A 14,705-nucleotide genomic window follows, 5' to 3' on the forward strand; every position below is an offset into this window, starting at 1 on the left:
TGATCCACAGGTGACTGGTCTGGGTTAAACCTCCCTATCGCCCCAATACCAACCCCACCTCAACCCAAAATGTATGCAGGATAAGTATTATAGACAATTAAATGAATGAACGGATGAATGAGTTGTGTATCCAGTCTTGAAATATTGGCTAAAAAATTGTCATGAAAATGATATTGATTGTAAAAGAACATATTTTTTAATTTTTAAACCACAGAAAATGTCTTTTAATGTTTTTGAAATTTGCCTCAATCACATTTTAGGTTTTCATTTGTATTTCAGGTTAAACTGGTCAAATAGAACAAAAATATTTTTCGAAAGTCGCAGGGAAATGTTTGAGCAGAATAGTACATGGAGTTTTGTAGTATTTGAAAAACCCTCAAATAAATAGCTTGTCTGCAGATTATTGTCTTCAAACTTGACCTTGGTTTTATTTAAGCATCAGGACTCTTCTTCCTATTCTCTGTTACAAAAAAAAAACCCAACATGTGCCAGTTAGAAAAGATAAACACACTACTATATACCCCTACATTGTCTTCTCAGAGCAGAGAGCACTTTAAACCACACAAATTAAACATAATTTATAGCAAAGTATATATCTGCAAGGCATTCAGGTCAGCCCTATGGAGATTTTTTCCAACGTCACTGGATAGTTGTTGACGTGTGTTTGCTCGTCTGCATTTGTGTATCACATGCTCTTTGCTATTGCCTCTAGGCATGAGCCTCTTGACCTGCTTGAGTTAAAAAAAAAGAGCTATATCCAGTCAAGTACAGTAAAGAAGAAGTGTGGCAGAGTTGATACTGTAGGCCTGTCTGTGAGAAAGGAAGCAATGGATAAATGCCAAGACTAAGTGGTAGGGGGGAATGAAAAGTGTGCACCTAGTTTATGGGCTTGTATCAAGCATTTCTAATTCACTTAGAGTTTAGGGAGCCCAAATCGAATCACACTTTGCTGTTAAATGACAGCATAATGAATATAAGTCATTTTACAATACTGCTGTGGGCACAAACCGTCCACTCAAGGGACTAATCTGTCAGAAGCTAGGTAACAGCGGATGATTTGTGAGACGAGTGGCCTTTGAACGTGAGCATGATGTCAGCGTTCTGTCCATACCATACCTTCATGCTCATGGGTAGCCCAACAGGGGAGGCCTGCATGCAAAAGTCATTTTAAATATCTAATGGTCATTTTGGAGAAGAGCAGGAAATGTTATTTTGGCTACTCCGCCTCATAAAGTACAAATTAACAATAACTGATCTAAACACTTATGGATAACATTTTCAGTATACACTACGGTCGTGTATATAGTAATATACAGTTAAAAATGACAATGACACAAAAAGTCAAGTAGTCATAAAAATTGATTTCTGTGGAGATTTGTTACATGTTTGCACTTTTGTAAATGGAAGGAAGCACTGAAGCTGTGTGCACAGGCCTAGGCCTGAGCAATGGAAAAGGTAGAGGGAGGGAGAGATATGGAAAGAGCAGGAGAGTGTGTGTGTGTGTGTGTGTGTGTGTGTGTGTGTGTGTGTGTGTGTGTGTGTGTGTGTGTGTGTGTGTGTGTGTGTGTGTGTGTGTGTGTGTGTGTGTGTGTGTGTGTGTGTGTGTGTGTGTGTGTGAGGTTTTTCTGCTGTAGCCAGTGAGAGTTGGTGGTCTAACAGCACAGACAAACGGGCCATTAAACTGACCTGGCCCCTCTACTCTCCATCCCTCCACCCTCCCCTCTGCTGCTCCCTCTTTTCCGTCTTGGTTTGTCAACTCTCCCAGCATCACCCCCCCAATCTCTCTGTTTGCTCCTTCACCACTTTGCTTTCCCCCTCGCTCAAATTCTGTTTTTTTTCCCCTTCTGTCTTTTTCTGCGAGCTCTCATGCTTGTCAACTTGTCTCATCAGTCTTACAGTTGAACTTACCCACACTTGTATGCATACAATAGGAACCTTATTTGAGGTCAGTTTGAGTCATAGTGTTACCCACTCACTGTTTTTTTTTTTTTGTCTTGCATGCGACACATTTTGGATTCATTTGTAGCTCCAGGCTGGCAATGTTGCAGCAATCCAATCGAATCAATAGGATTTATAATGCATTGGATGACCTCACTTGTCCAATCACAGCATAGGGAATCCTTCTCCCAGACCGTCAAAGTTTGTAGCAGAAGGCCAAAACTATAAAGTGTCAAAATTTAATGTCGGCAACTTCAGTAAGTCTGGGAAACTGTCCTATCGCATTTGTAGATGTTTTTTCGATTTTTCGACGTATTCATGTCAGCGTCTGTCAGGTTTTTAATGCTAAGAAGATAAAGTACAATGGTCTTGCACAGGTTAGAAATAAGAAACAGTCCTAGACCATGATTTAAATGGTGAAGTAATAAGTAAGCAGACAGACAGGTTTAGGGACCATTAAAAGCCAAGAGGAATGGAAGAAGCTGATATGGCAAAGCCATCATGCAGGCGTAGCTCATCCAACCTAATGTGTTGCTCTGGTTTGTGGGCCGAAGCACTGGTGGTGCCTGACCCTGCAGCTGCAGCCATGTGGCTGAAAGTCAAGCAGGGCAACAGAGCCCCGACGGCCTCCCTCTCAGGCCGAGGCTCACCACACCAAGATTCTGCACCACGTTCCACTCGCTAACGTGGGAAGATGAAAAGGAACATCAGATGTTTTCTGCATTACTCACTCTGTGTGAGTAATACACACATGCGTGTCATTTTGTGTGTGTGTGCGCGTGTGTGTGTGTGTGTGTGTGTGTGTGTGTGCGTGCTCGCGCTGTCTGATCTTCACTGTAAGTTAAGCACAATCCCGTCTGCAGTTGATTACCTGCTCCTGTTTCATAGTCTTCTGTCTATGTGATGACTATGTCAGGAATGCTGCTCCCCCCAACATGCCCTTTTATTTGTTTGGAGCACCACCTGGTTTAGCTGTTTTGTATAGCCTAGCTAGATTTTTGAGATTTAATAATTGCATACAGTGTTTTTGGGGGTGGATATGTCACCCATGAGCACCAGATTCCAAATACGCTGTATGTTGCATGAATTACAAATTGTATATTGTTACATTTATCCAAGGACAGTCGGAGGATATTTTGCAATTTCAGACTTATTTTTATGATAGTTCCAAGTTATGCACTTGCATGCTGTAGGACATTCATATGTGGCAGGTGAAAGTTGAAAGAGGAAGGCCTGAAGATGAATAAGGACGTGGGCAGGGAGGAGAACACCTTGTGTATACACACACACACACACACACACACACACACACACACACACAGCAATCATCCCAGACATGCTGTACATAGCAAACCAGGACAACTTAGCTGATTCACAGTCTGATAACTACCTGTCATCCAAGTATGTAATGAAATGAACTGATCACTGTTTTGGACATTGTTTCCTTGAAGTGGTACATTGTCTTCTACTATGCAGTAGGACATTGTTTTATAGACTCAGCCTTGATTCTCAGTGAACTGGATATTTTATTCATTTAGTGAACATTGTAGGTCTGGGAAATGAGAAGAAATGAATATGCTAGCCTGCCTGCTAATACTCTGTGCATGTTCAAACAAATTAAGGAGGCTTACTTGATCATTGAAAGACCATTGCAGTTCTTTTTTATGTTGGTGAGCAAACCTCGTTATAGTTCTTTAGAGCCCAAACTGGGATGTCGTGTAAGCCATTTCTTTGTATTGTCTTGATCCGGTATTACTTTGTGAATACTCAGTCAGAAATTGAATGCAACAATTGTATTGTTTTCCTTGAGCTATAAGAACACAAACAAGCTGTAATTGTCAAATTCAGCTGTCTTTTACTATTCCAATTTTCACTTTTTTTTTCCTGCTCTTGAGCACATTAAAAATATAACTTTTTATGTGCAATTGTGTAACCCCATCCCTTATTTCTTGTCAAATGGGATGGGACTTACATATAAGGGTCAGACCCCTACTTTCCAATGGCTTCACTTTCTTCTGCATTGCCTGGGATTTCTGTACATTTTAAGATCAAAAGTCATGAAATCCACAGGTTACATGGGAAAGAACAGCTTTGGCTCTCAGTGTGCCCTTAATGAAAAACATTTTCTCTTAATTTGGATAAAAAATGTATAAGAAAACTTTGAAGTGTCCCCTACTGGGTTGTTTGTTTTGTGTTTTAAATGAGTTGACAATGATTTAGCCCCTAACCAACCACCTAACTTCTTATTTTCCTTAGAGATTTATTTTCTTTCGGGTCTCTTTGTCTCCCTCTGCCTGTACTGGTCATTCCCTTCTTTCCCCCCATTCAGTGCCAGAAGATGGAGAGAAAGCGAGCCAAAGTCACCAGTGTGATTTGATTTATTCCTCTTTCTTCTTTTGGCCAGCCATCTGACAGTGCAGGGCCTGCGTGTTGCTCTTTTCTACCCACTTCAATCTGCCACAGCCTGGCCCTTTGCCACAGCTGTAACGGGACCCAGTGTTGTATATAAATAGGCCAGGCTCGCTCCCCTTGCCATGCTTCTCAATAGGCGAGTGAGGCAAAGGAGGAACAGGTGCTCCAACCCAATCTCTTGCTGTCTCTTTCTCTATCGCTCTCCTTTCTGTCACTCTATCTGTCTCTCTCTCTCTTTCAAGCCCCCACCTTTATTTGATTTCCTCAAATGTGGAAGTGCAGATTCGGACATGATGCATATCAGCTACACTTGCTTGTTGTGGATTGGTTATTCTTTATTTTTAGTGAGGTTTTTTTCCCCTGCCCTGTGTGTTTTATGTAATAAACTTGAGCCCTTTCCTCTTTGCTGCCCCACTTTCTTTCACTGGCACGCGTTCTCTGTTTTTTTTTTTTAGTCCCTAACTCTCTTTGTTTTGGAAGTACAAGTTGGTGCGTGTTGCTCAAAATGCCGCTCAGCATCATTTTTCACTGTAGAAGCTGCAGCTTGGCAGTGGGCACATAGGGAGCTGGCTTTACGTCTCAGGACTTTCCACAGCTATATTAACAAACAAATGCATTTTTCCACTGGCAGTCCTCTTGGCACAGGGGCCACATATTCTCTCTCCTGGGGTTTGTTCAGCAACTGCGCTGTTGACAAATCTATAATCAGCAGATCACCTCATCAGGGGCAACATGTGCCTAAGCTGCCAGAGAGAGGAAACTTCTCACAGTCCAGAGTTAGCTGCCACCTGGTTTCATGCTATACAGGTCTGGTTTCACGCTAAGCTAACATGTGGGTGCCCTGCGCTACAGCAAGGGCCAGAGAGGCAGGCCAGTCCTTGGGCAACAGAGGGCTCCACTCTTACCCTATAAAACCCCAGAGCTATATTGTATCACTGGCTACTGGCACAAGGCGAGCCATACGGTTACAGGTTTGTTTGATGCATATTAAATTCTCTGCAGGGAGCACGACTCTAAAAATAAGAGAAGAATCTGTCTGAAACTGTAGCTACACTATAACGGAGGTTGCAGCTGTGAGTGCTCACTGAAAAGTAGAGATGCTTGGTTCTATCAGTCATATCTGTTACATTGCTATGACCTCAGTTCCACAGTTTGAGCTGTAAATACACAGAGAATATTCTCTGAGGTAAGACCACATTATAACCGATTTGCAGAGATGGCAGAGTAATGGATGGACATTCTGAAATTGCAGGCTTTCTTAAGTGAATGTTTTCAGAACGCTGTTAATAAGTTTGCTGTTTAAGAGGAGTCTGTGGAACCTCAAATTCCATAGTGTGGAAATCATACTCATAAAATCAAGACTAATGTTGAGGTGGCATCCTGGCAAATATTCATGGATCCAAACACATTATTTAAGGAAAAACAGGCTTTTTTTTTGCACACAGGTGCTTCGTGAACCTCTGTCTTCATGACCATAAATAAATAATTCTGTTAATAAGTCTATTCCTGTTGCTGGTTTGTCTACCACATCCCCTTTTCCTGTGTCAATATAAGAGTTGGCACACTGCTATTAAAAAGACCTATTAACGTCTGTATCTTTTGTTAGAGTATCAACTTAAAATCAAAATCTTTTCAGCAGCTAAATATGTTTCATGTGTTTAGTTTAGGATACACTTGATATATTGTATCCCCATCAGTATGTTAAAAAGCAGGAAACCATTGGGTTACAAAGACTGCATTTTTACATACATTAAATCATCAGTCCTCTCATAATTTCACATGAGGGAGTTTCTATAGATTTATAGAATATTTAGTTGTGATGCTTTTGCATGAACAAGTATTCTATTATCAAAACATTGCATGTAATTCAAACACAAAACTGGACATAATTTGAAACTTTGGTGCAGAAAAAACATGTTTTATCTGAAGACCTGACTCCTATTCTCCTCAGATTGAAATTAAAATTGGAAAAAAATGTTTAAAGAATTCAAAATGTTAACATTTTAAATGTAAAATATATAAGAAATACTTCAAGGTAAAAATCTCCAGGGTCATATAGTAAAATCAAGGGATTCAATGAAAATTGACCATAATAATATATTTTGTGTTTATATCCTTTTTTAAATGGGTTTAAGGGGAAATCCGAGCAAAATGAGATTGACTTAATTGATTATTTACTACTCTTATTTGAGGAAGATCAAAAGAGATTTATGGATGTAGTAAAAGAGGACATGAAGTTAGTTTGTGTGAGAGGATGCAGTGGAAAAGGTTAGATGGAGGCAGATTATTCACGGTGACAGCCGAAAGGAAAAGAATATTGACTTATTTGAACGCAACTATGTGAGTGATAATTGATGTAGGCAGCTGTCCTTTTGAAGTGATTCAATGTGTATTAATGGCCAATTTCTCATTCTGCTTATGGAAGGTGATGGCAAATTAATTATTCTCTTGTAATAATATGTTCTGTATGAAATAATGTCAGAATTTCTCTTGTGAACAACAAAAGCGACTGCCTTGTCTCGAGTAGCAATTGAATCGAAAGTTTAATGTGAAGATGTGTGAATACCTTATGATTATTAAGACAGCAAACTGTATCAGATGTCTCGACAGTGACATTTATTTCTCCTCACTTAGACAAAAACAAAAGTTTCATAGAAGCAGTTCCATGTCCACTTTATTCAGATATGAATATATATGTTAACATTTTAAAAGGGAGGCCCTAGTTTTTTAGTCTCACTTTGCAACTTAATATTTCTGTATTTCCAATCTTTTTACTTTGCTGTTTCTGTTTGTCTGACACCCCTTGTACCTCCCTCCTCCTCCTTTTCTCATTCCTGCTGCCAAATTAAGTGTCAAGCAGACCAGGGGGGCGGGTAGATGGCCCACATTTCTCCTATAGAGATCCTCAGTATGGTACAGTAAGTTCCAGGCTGTGCTCTGTTATTCCATTCTTTGCTCAGCTCCAATACCCCCCCACCCCCTGGCTCATTAGAGGATGATTGGGTTGTTATTGTAATTAAGAGCTCTTGTACAGCCAGTGCGAGAACCAAGCTGTCTGCTTATGGGTGGTCCTCAGTGGGGGTGGGGGGGTGGGGGTGGGGGGTCGTGGTCATTGTTCACCAACTCCCAATGAATATACACCTGCAGATAGTCAGCAGGGGGAAGTCAGATGAGGAATCCGAAAAAGAAGCTCATATTGCACCACTGACCTCCTGTAAACAAAATCCTTTCCCCCTTGTAAAAAAAAGTCCTTCCTTTCTTTGTATTTCACCTGTTTTTCTCATTTTATGCCCCTTGATTCGATTCATGCTTACACACATGTTTGAGTTTTGTTTGTATCGACTGCTTAGTTGTGAGGCAACAAACTCGTCCCCTCCTTTTGTGTCCCAGTGAGAGAGTTTCTGTTTGTGCATATTGCCTGTCATATAACTGGGGACTATAGTGGCCCTCCATTCATGCATGTGACCACCAACCGTCCTGTAGGTCCCTTACGTCACCCTGCGTTCCTGCCTGGGCTCAGGTTACACTTTCACCCCCCTTGCTCCCATCTTTGCTGCATCTTCCCCTCTTCTGCCAGTAGCCCCTTTCTCTAACTCTGCTTTGCTTACTCTTTGCTCCCTTGTTCACTCCCTTTGCCTCACCCATATCTGCTCTGTGCCTAAGCACTATGCTCAGTTTATGGACAGTAACTCTTCCTGCCAACCCATACCTAAATAACAATGCTTTTCCCCATCCACCGTCTCCTATCAACATCTGCAACACTGACCAACCCCCACCACCACTCACTTCTTCCTCTTTTCTTGTTCCTCGAAAACAAGACTCCATTTTGACGAGGGAGCTCCCAGCAGTATCCTCTACTCTTACCCCTAATGGCCCACTAGCATTTCTTTGTGTCAATAAAGCTCCCAAAACAAGAGGCATGATATATGTGCTGGATTGTTAGCAAGCTGTGTGAGAGGAAAGCTCTGATTTTCAGGAATCCATTTATCTGTTGAGGGGGGGGAAAAAAAGACATTTATGTTAAAAGGTCATGTTTGTCCTCTTGGTCTGTCTTGAACATTATTGTGAGCAGAGGTGAGTTACTCCCCGGCTCTGCTGATGTTGTGTAATGTACTCTGTTATGTTGTTGTGTTGCACAATAGGTATCCGGTTAGTGCTGCCGGCTGACAGCGAGTGGTTGCCCTGTTGACTTGTTTGATGTGTCCAGGAGATAAGACAGGAGGGGCAGAGAGGTGTAAGGTTGCTGTTATCGCTGGGAAGACCAGCAACTGCTGAATTGAAGACGAGTATTTTGTGTGGTTTCTGTTACAGTATGTGTCCAATAAAATGGGCGGGGCTAAGATAACCTGTTGGGTTTACGTAAACGAAGTACCTGATGTTTATCGGACGAGCTGTTAGGGAATACTGGGACTAGTTGGCTTTCTTTTAGTCGCCTTACACCTTGACTGTGACACATGCTGGCCTTGCACTCAGGCAAATCTGCGCTGCTTTCGGCAACCTAACTTTTTACGTTTTGAAATGTTTTCTATCCAAGTTGATTAGCTCATAAATATTTGACCGACATGGTCAATTACAGGGCCTTTGCCATAGCAACACTAATTCATAATAAAATATGTACTTGGACATAACCTTTTCCCAAGAACACCTTTTCTTTGACATAACCTATGTCCAAGAACACACTTTAACACCATTTGAAGGAATATACTTTTACTACAAAATATACTATGTATTCTATTACCATTCACATTCACTGGCTGTATGTGTCCACTTCTGAATTTTTTTTGTTAGTACCTAGTAACAAGAGATATTATATTCTGTGGACTGTTAGTAAAGGTGGAAAGAAAAAGTAAAGAGAATTTCATTTAGATTTTTGTACAGTGATTTTTGTACAGCATTGCCTAGATTGTGTTTGCCATAGAAGCTTTTAAATTTTCGAATAATGCCTTAAACAACCAGCCAGGTTGTTTCCAAAAGCAGTAGTGACTTGGCAGTGTAAATCATTATTGCTAAAGTGATACAACTTTTCTACTTCTAGTCACCCTGATTTATTTTTTTATCCTTTTTTCATCTTGTGGAAGTAGTATTTTTTGATATTGAACAGTGTTGATATTTCTATTCTTCTTGAGCAACAACGCTGTTGATAAAATTAATCCACCAGGGAGCTCATTTTCTCATCTAAATTCTGCGCTCTGCTTAAAAGCTGATAGCTCTGCTGAACATGGGAACAGTCTGCTTGAATAAGAAGCCACCTGTGCTTGTCTGCCGTAATTGGGTGTAAAATGTAGAATACTACTGCACAACCGCTACTAGCAAATGCAACAAGGTCAGCAGTGCTTGTAATTCATTACCCATGTTAAATTAACAACTGGTAGGCAAGGCAGATGTTGTTTGTTATTTCTGGAAAAGGGTCATATGACAGCTGTGTGATGAATCAGACAAGGACACGTCATGACCAATAAATAATGCCTCCACTGGTGCCCGTGTCATCCTTTTTCTCATTGGTTGCCCATTCAAATTTAATCACTTTTATTTTTTTGGACACAAGAATGGCAATGTTTCTGTTCCCTCTAAAGGCGTTTATAAATGCTGGATGGAAGGGTGTAATGTAGCAAAATAGTTTTATATTACAACTGGGTGGCTGTAGCCTTTTGACAGAGTTTTTTTTTACCTTATTTTGTGGGATTTATAGTTATGTCTGAAATAATTGACAAAAAATAAAGAGGAAAAACTTTAGCCCTCTGCTATAATGCTACGCGGAACAGTTAGTACTGCTGGCATGATTGTTAACTTCTCCAGATTCGGCAGTTTGAGATGTTATCAGATGTTATCAGATGCATGATTTGATTAGTTCGCATTTTTTTTCCCCCCAGTGTGCGTGTATTTCGAATTTACTGTCTGAAACAGCAGGCATCTCATAGGGTAATATTTCAAACAAGAAACATGCTTTTGGCATTTTTGATTTCTTCTTGCCCGAAACATTAAAGACCCACCTTTTTTAAAGTTTGTTTTTGAAATTCTTTACCTCTCGGTCTTGTTTTCACGCTAGCAAATACTGTTTATAGTGCCCTGCCCTTCATTAATTAGACAAAGCTAGGATTGAGTTTCAGTTAAAAATGATTTAATTATTAGGCAATGTACTTTTCTTTTTCAAACTTACAACTTTTCAAGTTTATCAAGAAAAATACAAATATGGCAATGATTTGAATGAGGATCATTGTTTTTGCAAATTGTTCTTTTCCCTCCAGTAATGGAATAGTGGGATTTACAAATCAAATTAAACATTTAATTTTTTCATGAATGATCTCCTTGGTATTTTCAATGGCTTGTGCCGACACTCCAAGTTAAGTTGTACAGCAATGTTTTACTTTTCATATAATGACTCTGGAGCTAACCCAACATTGGTTTCTTGTCATTGTAGAAAAAAAAAAAATTGAATTACCTTTGAAGAAGTTGCACTCACGTCTTCTTCCGTTTTTCCTTTTGTCAATAACCATCCATTTTAGGCCGTACGCGATTTAGTCAGTCAAACAAATTAGTACCTGTCTCACCGATTATGTGTATTGACAATAATGATTGTAACTGCATTCTTGTGCATTTTTCCAAATGCACATCTCTGTTAAACTCTGCTTGTCCAACATCAATTGTCAGATTGCTTTGTCAAGCAATGAATCATTCCTTTTTAGGCTTTGAACTCCCTGGTATTAATAACTGCTTGAATGAAAGAGGCAAGTTGACTAGATAACATTTGTTTTGAAGCATACAATTGTTTGTTTTCTACCTTTAAAAGATAAGCTCAAACTTTCTGACTTCATGCGTTGGAAATATAAATTTCACAGAATTTATAGCAGGCAAAAGTAGCATGCCATGTACGACTATCCATCTCCTTCAGTAACTGTCCCTTAATGAATTCTCCACTCCTTTAGTGTGTGTGTGTGTGTGTGTGTGTGTGTGTGTGTGTGTGTGTGTGTGTGTGTGTGTGTGTGTGTGTGTGTGTGTGTGTGTGTGTGTCAACTAGAGTATGAATGAGCATGGATAAGCATTTTGCTTCCAGGCTTCATTCCTGTTAACCCTTTCATGCCTGTATCATTCAGATCACCCAGTGTATACAATAATTTAATCCTTAGAGAAATACTGCAGCAGCAAAGGAAGTTGGAGACTTGTAAATGAGTGTATACGAGGCTGAGAGAAAGTGCTTGTGGCCTGCCATATTGTAGAGGGGACTTGACAGACGCTCCTCCATGAATGGTTTTGCCTCAGAAAACACTAATTATTTAACAGCTTTATTGGGAAAAAAGTTCTGGTAACGATTATAACTGGATGCTTCTGTGTAGCTACAAATTGAGGGCACTTCTCAAATAATACTGTTAACCGAAGTCAAGCTAATTCAATGATGCCTACTCAGTATTGTTCCATGCTATTTGCAGTTGTAGATTAAGTGTAAATTCTCCTGTCTTATGTTTTGTCTCTGTTTCCTTCTAGTTTGCCAGAGCAAGGATATCCGGAACAATGTGACCAACCTCCAGTCACTGGAGAACTGTACCATCATCGAGGGCCACTTGAAGATCCTGCTCATGTTTAAGACCAAGACTGAAGACTTTCGGGGCCTTACCTATCCGAAGTTACGAGTAGTGACAGACTATGTCCTTCTGTTCAGGGTCTATGGCCTTGAGACCCTCACTCAAATTTTCCCTAACCTGACTGTCATCCGTGGCAACAACCTGTTCTTCAATTATGCTCTTGTTATTTATGAGATGCTGCAACTGAAGGAGGTGGGCCTTTACAGTCTCATGAACATCACCAGGGGTGCTGTGAGGATAGAGAAAAATCCTGACCTCTGCTACCTGGCCACTCTGGACTGGTCCAAGATCCTGGATTCGATGGAGGACAACTACATTGTGGCCAATAAGAATGACAGGGAGTGCGGCGATGTGTGTCCTGGCACAGCCCAAGGTCAAACCACCTGCCTGCAGAACACAATCAACGGGCACTTCAGGGGACGCTGCTGGTCACAGAACCATTGTCAGAGAAGTAAGTGTATTTGGATGTGTATAGTGATCTTTATACGCAAGGAACTTGAAATACGCCCACTGTGGGACAATTAAAGGAATATTCTATTCTATTCTATTATATTATATTCTAAGAAGGTTATAAATTAGCTACCTTTGGGGATTTTTAAGACAATTAATCTATCCATACAACAATTTGAGAATTGATATTGCTCGAGAAATTGAATCACCATACAAAATACTAACAAAGAATATGATCCATCCCCATTGATAATTGAAGTATGCACTCACAATATCCATCATGCAGTCAATCGGCCCTCTACAAACCACTATATATCTACGCACTGTGGATATTTCCTCCTGGAAATTGATCGGCAATACTGATTATTTTAATTTCGATAATGATTCGTATGGTGCGCTGTCTCGCTAGCGATATCAGCAGTTAGTTGTCCTGGGCATGTCCTCTGATTAGTATTCCTTGACTGGAGCTTTGTGGGCAAGCTGCCTTTAATTACAGGCTCAGGAACTGCTTAGTGTATGGAGTAACTACTGTATTGTTGAGTAAAGAAACAAACACAAAGGAAGGCATCATGGAAACAGTCCAATGAAAGCATCGGGGCTTGAGTTTGTGGAAATGGGTAAGAAGTACGGTACACATTTTTGTATTTTCCCACCTTTTTTGAATCAAATTTGGAGTTCCTTGGTGCTGTAGCCAACTAGCTTTCCAGTGTGTCAGTCAGTCAGTCAGTCTTTCCTCCCTTACCATAAACATAGAGAATGGTGTCTATTGTAAGACACACAGAGAGAATGCTTATTATTTTTTTGAAGGTGATTATAGCTTTTGTTGTTTTTGCTCCTCTGCCTCTGTGTCTGACAGAAAGGAAAGCATTCAAAGAACAATAACCCTGGCAGTGTTTTTACTTAAACATTGACTGTTACAGCCTTCATATAATGTTGGCTCCTCATTTCTATGCCAGATCTTATTGTTGGGGAAAGTAATACAGGAAATAGCATCCATCCTTGCCTATTCCCCACACAGGCATGCACTCACAGTCACACATGCGCTCACAGAATAATTCAGACGTGTGTTCTTATGGGATTAAACGTCACTTTGTGTACAGGGTGTGGTTTTAAATACAAACAGGGTTGACCATTCGGGAACAAACCAGATGTCATCTGATAAACATAAATTAGTTGATGATTAAAAACATTCAATGTACAATTACAAATATTTATAAAACAATCACCCCCATAGTCATAAGTGACTGAGTCTTTGCTATGCAATTGAATGTAGACTTAGTTTTCTTGCTTTTGTGGACAAGCAGAATGAGATTAGGGGGTGGTTGTCTGTTTAATGCATAGTTATAACCTCAATAAAATTCAAGGCATCAACAGATATTTCAAAGCCTCCTAGTTTAATATATTGCAATTACAATTTATGGTGTTGCTCTGTGTGTCTGTTTGCCTGGAATAAGGCAGATTAAATATGTTTGAAGCAACTCCTTACCCAAGCCATTTTGCGTCTAAGCCTGCACACCCCCATGGAGAACCCGAAGTCAAAAGAATAATTTATTGTCCAAGGATCAGGAGTTTCATTTTGCAGCAGAACTTTAACAAGGCAGAAAGGTAGAAGTGTTAGATCTGAGAGCAAGATTTCTGGTATACTGTCACATGCATACAAGCCATAGGACATGTATGACTGTGGATGAATCTTGCCCATCCACAATACCGTGCATGATGTAACCAGCGTGATAAGAACTACCCAGATAGAGTTGATAGTTTTTTGTTGTGATTTAAATGTGATGAAGTAAAATACCCTGTCAATTGAAATTGTCATCTGATAGAATGAGGCAAGAGGACTAAATTTAAATGTGAACTTTCTCATATTTTCTTGAAACAGACGCATTGTATTGTATCATAACCTACAGTCAGACTTGAACTATGAATGATAATCATAGATGAAAAAACATCTTTGAGGTTGCTGTTTAGGTGTGTCTCCTCCTCATACATAGCACAAACCTCTCTACAGACCCCAGCCTGCACGATGCTTGCACAACCAGCACAAAGAAATACACACACGAGCAGAAGGAAAGAACACCTTGGAGGCCAGAGTTAACTTTGCCTGCACCTACATGCTCTGTTGTTTGCTGTGATTGTTTTCAGGCAAACACAAATAAACACTTATGACCCAGCTCCCAGCTGACAAAGGCCACATGTGATAGGTTACTTTGTGCATAACACAAACAGTTTTTAGTCTGTCACCTATGCTGGCAATTAGTTTTAAATGTGTCAACATCTGTCATATGAAATGGTTTTGCAACACAGATACTGAAGCGTGGAACATGGATT

At 40.1% G+C, this 14,705-nt stretch overlaps 1 protein-coding gene across 1 annotated transcript in view; it reads left to right on the plus strand.

Annotated features, from left to right (window-relative positions):
• Positions 1-14,705, plus strand: part of insrb (insulin receptor b) — a 75,141-nt gene that overhangs the window by 9,300 nt on the left and 51,136 nt on the right. The window contains exon 2 of the mRNA XM_086162276.1: positions 11,830-12,378. Coding sequence (XP_086018402.1) covers positions 11,830-12,378 — 549 coding nt within the window. The remainder of the gene's footprint in view (positions 1-11,829; positions 12,379-14,705) is intronic.

This window comes from Fistularia commersonii, chromosome 16, assembly GCF_037954325.1.
Source record: "Fistularia commersonii isolate RoL2024-O1a breed Wild chromosome 16, RoL_Fcom_v1.0, whole genome shotgun sequence".
Classification (NCBI taxonomy): domain Eukaryota; kingdom Metazoa; phylum Chordata; class Actinopteri; order Syngnathiformes; family Fistulariidae; genus Fistularia; species Fistularia commersonii.